Source organism: Charadrius vociferus, unplaced genomic scaffold, assembly GCF_000708025.1.
Source record: "Charadrius vociferus isolate BGI_N301 unplaced genomic scaffold, ASM70802v2 scaffold453, whole genome shotgun sequence".
NCBI lineage: Eukaryota > Metazoa > Chordata > Aves > Charadriiformes > Charadriidae > Charadrius > Charadrius vociferus.
This window is the reverse complement of record NW_009647575.1, coordinates 617948-622947: the sequence shown is the minus strand read 5'-3', so window position 1 is coordinate 622947 and position 5000 is coordinate 617948. Positions and strand designations below refer to the sequence as shown.

General features: G+C 41.2%; 1 protein-coding gene across 1 annotated transcript in view; it reads right to left on the bottom strand.

Moving 5' to 3' along the window:
- The window catches only part of POU6F2 (POU class 6 homeobox 2), a 259875-nt gene that overhangs the window by 1464 nt on the left and 253411 nt on the right, over positions 1 to 5000 (bottom strand). Inside the window, exon 9 of the mRNA XM_009880920.1 lies at positions 2435 to 2603. Within this exon, the coding sequence (XP_009879222.1) occupies positions 2435 to 2603 (169 nt within the window). The remainder of the gene's footprint in view (positions 1 to 2434; positions 2604 to 5000) is intronic.

Below are 5000 nucleotides of genomic sequence, written 5' to 3'. Positions count from 1 at the left end.
AAAGTCTTAACTCAACTTCTCTGATGCCACCCATTCGTATTACCCCACTTCACCTACGTCCACCTCCCGCATTGCGATATTTAACGTTGTGGAAAGGCAACAATTATTGCATGGCGCTGCTGCACTCTCCAGCCCGCCCAGTGCTGAAGCACCGCTGCCGCTAATCACGACATGCTCTGGAGATGAGACCAACCGAATCAATGCCTTTGTGCAAAGCAGCTGGGTGACTGGAGCTGGCAATTTTTAGTGTCTCTATTCAGCACGTGGTGGCTGCAGAAATATTCCAGCAAGAAACAAAGCATTTCTCACAAACAAAGAATAAGACAAGTAATAATTTCAGATAATAACACTCCAAAGAATTTGTAACTGGTGCCTGGGATCCTAGTGTGGTATTGACTGCAAGGTGTCCTTCCTTGTGGTTCAGTGATATTTCAGGCTGAAGTGTATGTTTTAGAACGCATTGTCTCAAGTTAAGAAAAAGCTGTTATTTCCATGCAGAACATATCAGCAAGGTGGTATATTGCTGATACAACCTGCACAGGCCACCAGAAGACTCAACTTCTGTCTCAGAGCTGGTCGTTCAACTTGCTTACCTTACTGCTCTTTCCATTACCCTGGAGTTCTTACTGAAACTCCTTTGTTACCGTTAAAAGAAAAGTTAAACCTACTATTTCCGAGGAACAGCATACTGCCACTGAAGTAGCTTGTCTTGGTGCTTAACAAGAAATGTACAGTCATAGCATAGGTTATTACACCCCAAAGTGATATCCATCTGAGGGGGTCAAAGGAAAGAAAAAACCCTATAACCTTGCAAGTATTTGAGACCAGCTTCTGCACCCAGTCCTCATGTTCTGAGCAATTTGCTCCCTCTAAGGAGTCCTCTGTAAAAGGTCTCCACATTACGGGTTTTTGTTAGCCATATGTGTGCTCCAACTTTATCTTTATTGGAGTTTTCATGATAATCGGTTAGTGGGGAACCCTTTCTCTTCGTAAAATTCAAACAATCCCCAGTGGTTTTCTCAGGTGTGAGGTAGATGGAGGAAATGAGAAGACAGCAAACTAGACAAAAGCAAAGGAAGCTGCAATTTATCACTTTAAAATATAGTATGTTAAACAGAAAATTAAGGCTACAACGAATTGGCAATTGCTAAAAACTCCACCCGTTTTAGGCATTCCTTACCAATTGACCACAGGGAAGAAAAAAAATAGAATTAATCCTTAGCAACAGGGAGCAATAGCATTCGAATCATTGGCATTGCTTGTTAGTGTTGATACTGCAGTACATGTTGTTTGGTATAACGATATACAAGTCTTGAAACAAATTTCCCAGCAGTAGTATCCTTGTATAGACTGAATAAAGGTTATTTTCTACAGGGAGGTATCTTATAAGAAAAAACAGTAGGGGAGACCATAGAAGTGAGAGGATCCTATGGAGCTTTTTGTATTTAACAACAATCAATGGGTTTTATGGAAAATCATTGAGCAAAATGTGAGCTGCAAGCTCACTACCCCATACTGATGTTATTTATAACCTTAGTCTTAAACTGCAGGAAAAGTACACTTCCGTTCTATGGGGAATACATTAAAAGTATAAAGAGCAGATAAAAAGACAGAGCATTTCATGGATCACCAAGAACAAAATCCACTTAAATGAGCTTAGAGTTGGTTTCTTGGCTTTTACTGATGGAGAAGGACTATAAGGCATTGCCCAAGAGGAAAAAGCTGTTACCTAAGTGTGTTTGTTACCTCATGCATAAACATGGGATTACTGTAACACACATACATGCATATACGGTGTTTGCTTCTAACTACTTTAACTCTATCAAGACTGTATTATCATTTCTTATGATTAGGGCAGATTTCTACTTCTGCTTTGCATATGCGGCTTGTCTGTTTGGGTTTTTTTTTAGTAAATATTTGGGTGATAAAAGATGAATAGCTGCTGGTTTGCAAGATAGCAGGAAGGATCATTTTTCCCCTTCTGTGTTGCCTAGGTAAATCATCATTAACATCCTATATGTGAAGTGCTAACCACAGTAATACAGGTTTTAACTTAGCAGGGATGCAGCCATGAAATATTTGTTCAGTAACCCTATCTGTAGAAAATGGCACAGTATGAAGAGGGTCAGCTGGTGCTTATCCAGCATCAGCAGGGTCTCCAGCTCGTCTACTGAATTAAGTCTCAATGCCAGGCACATTGTTTCTCACTTGTTTTAAAAAGGAGCAGGGAAAAAAAAAGACTAAAGTTACTTTAGGGGTACACAATAAGAACGTTTTAGCTGCTAGATACCAACTTTATTATCTAATTTAAGTCCCAGATTAAATAATACATTCTAAAGACATGAGACTCAAACACAAGCATGCTCCTTGCAATAAGCTGAATAATTATTAAGAACAAAGAGAGGAGAAGAGAGTTTATGATATAACTTGTTACCTGCAGATGGCAGACTGGCTATAGGCTGGGCCTTCGGTGGCGCTTAGGGCTTGGCCAACTTGAGTCTGTGTCAGGCCAAGGGACAGGCGCCGGATTTTAAATGCTTTGGCAAATTCTCGGATTTCTTCCAGATTCACCCCATCCACCTCTCCAGTGGCTGTTTGAGGATCTGTTGAAATATTTTTTAATCATGTCAGTTCTTCACGTCACATACCAGCGGGCTAGGCTTACACCAGCTTTCATTGTCAACGCGTCCATGTTTGTTTTTAAAAATATTTACCCCTTTCTCTTCTCCAAAAAGAAAGAGGCTTGCCTTGTCAGGTGTGTTACAAAGCATGTTCAGATTGCTAAAACGCTAACTAGGCTGCAGTGTTTCCAGGGGCTGGTGAAAGATTTTCAAAGACAGACTTTGTTGCTGAACTCCTGAAAATGGCCAACTCGCCTCTGAGTGAGGCGGTGCCAGGGCTCCTCACTGTCACTTGTGCCTTGCAAAATGACCCCCAGGTTGACAAGTCACGTTCCCCATTTCCCCTTCTTATCACATACAGAAGGAAGGCTGGTGTGAACATATTGATTTGCAGTCCATGGGGAGGGCTAAATATATGCATGAACTGCTTGGGTTTTTAATTTGAAATCAAGACTTTCTGCTTTATCCAAAATTAATGCCAAATAAGGACATTCACAAACCTTCCTTCCCTTTTGCACAACACCCAACCCAAACCACCAGCCAAACATCCAAAATAAGCCAGCAAATGAAGAAGCCCAAACAAAATGCTGCCTTTAAAAACTCCTTAATTTAAAAATAATCTTTTCAAATATGCCCTTCTGAGAAGCAGCCTTTCAAGCTTTTCATTCTGCCTCCCATCAGGTTGATAATCAAGAAGCAGCAACATCAGCCATTAGGTTTTGGATGGTAATGCTGCACAATTTTTTACTTTTACATTAGCCCCTCAGAAGATAATGCTTATGATGCTGTGAGAATAAATCTGTCCTTCCTCTCCATAGCAGTTTACTGACACAGAAGCCTTTGTCCCTGAAAGGGCACATAATAAAGCATGTCTACCACAGGAAGGCTCCTTTGGTGCTGAATAACTCGGTCAATTTAGGACTTATCAAGGGAAATGACACAACAGCTGGAGAACGGAACTTTTTCCCCCCCCCAAGCTACTGATCCCTGGCTAAATGAAAGCGTTTGCCAAGTCGGAGACAGCATGGGACTAAGATGGTGGAAGATTTCAAAGTGTTGTGCAATCCTGCGTGTAGTGAAGCCATTCTCTCAGCGAGACATCTCTATTGTTCTTCACCTCATCCCTCACACTTCTTAGGTGAAAAGTTTGCAGCACAATAACCCATCAATTTCTGTAAATGCAAGCAGTTGTCCAAGGACGGTACTAGACTACATTACTATTCTGAACCCTATATGAGAGTGGCTCCTGCTAGTACTGCTATAGCTAACGGCTTGTCAGCATTAGAGTAACAAAGCTTTTATTTTCAGGGGTTTATAAACCTGATGTAAAATTCCCTTATGATGGAAATGTCCTATAAAAAAATCTTTTAGTCCAATAATAGACAGAGGGAAGAGGTTTTTTCTGCTATATAAATTTAACCTATATCGATTCACAACCTGAGTGTAGGAAGCACACATAGCAATAGTGTTTTAAAAATACTCGTGTATGCAACCAGGGACCACATGAACTATGCATACAGGTAAACAGGCACACAGGCCGACCCTAATTTTGACAATGCTTCACACTCAGAATTGTCCCTCCTGTTGTCAGTGCTGTGCTTGATCTCACCTGTGCACACATGCACGCACTCATTCGATACAGAGCTAGGGCACGTATTATTTGGTTTTAAGTAGTCGGTGCTATGACAGGGGCCACTCAGGTTTGTAAAGTAATTGCCTTTAGAGGTGTGAAATTTTCCTACTTACCGCGTACACAGTCTATCTAGCATACCAGTTCTGATTTTCAGAGACACAGAATGGAGCTGGATGCTTATCTGCCCTTTGGGTCTCTGAAGAGCAACTGATAAATGTACAAAATATCATAAATGATAATGGCCTCAAAGATTCCCTTGAGTAAAGTGCACTAAGATGGTGACCTTCCTCACCTCTTTCCTTCCTTCACTTTAAGGCCTCTGACTAAGGCTATTAGGGATGTGACAAAGGACAATTCAGGTGTTCCCAGAGAACTTTCAAAGTAGCAAATGCTATGGCAACTGGCACCTGTAAACCTCCCCAACTCCTGTTAGGAATAAAAAGGGAGGTAAGAAAGCTAAGGGGTTATTTGCTTGCACATGATTATAAAGAAATTCTGTCAAGTTCTGCTGGAACTTTCTGGTATGGCACTATTGCAACAGTGAATACCATGGAAAGTCCTTTCCTGCTTGGAGGGCTTGGACGGGGGAACAATTAGGCTGAACTCTCCTTGAGATGAGAAAAAAACCTGAGATGCACATCAGGAATATGGGAGTAGATTGTAATATATGGCAGAGTACCTGTTGAGAAAGTGGCTTCGTTCTTAAATAGTGTCTTTGGGAGGAGGAAAGTACTAACAGAGAGTGA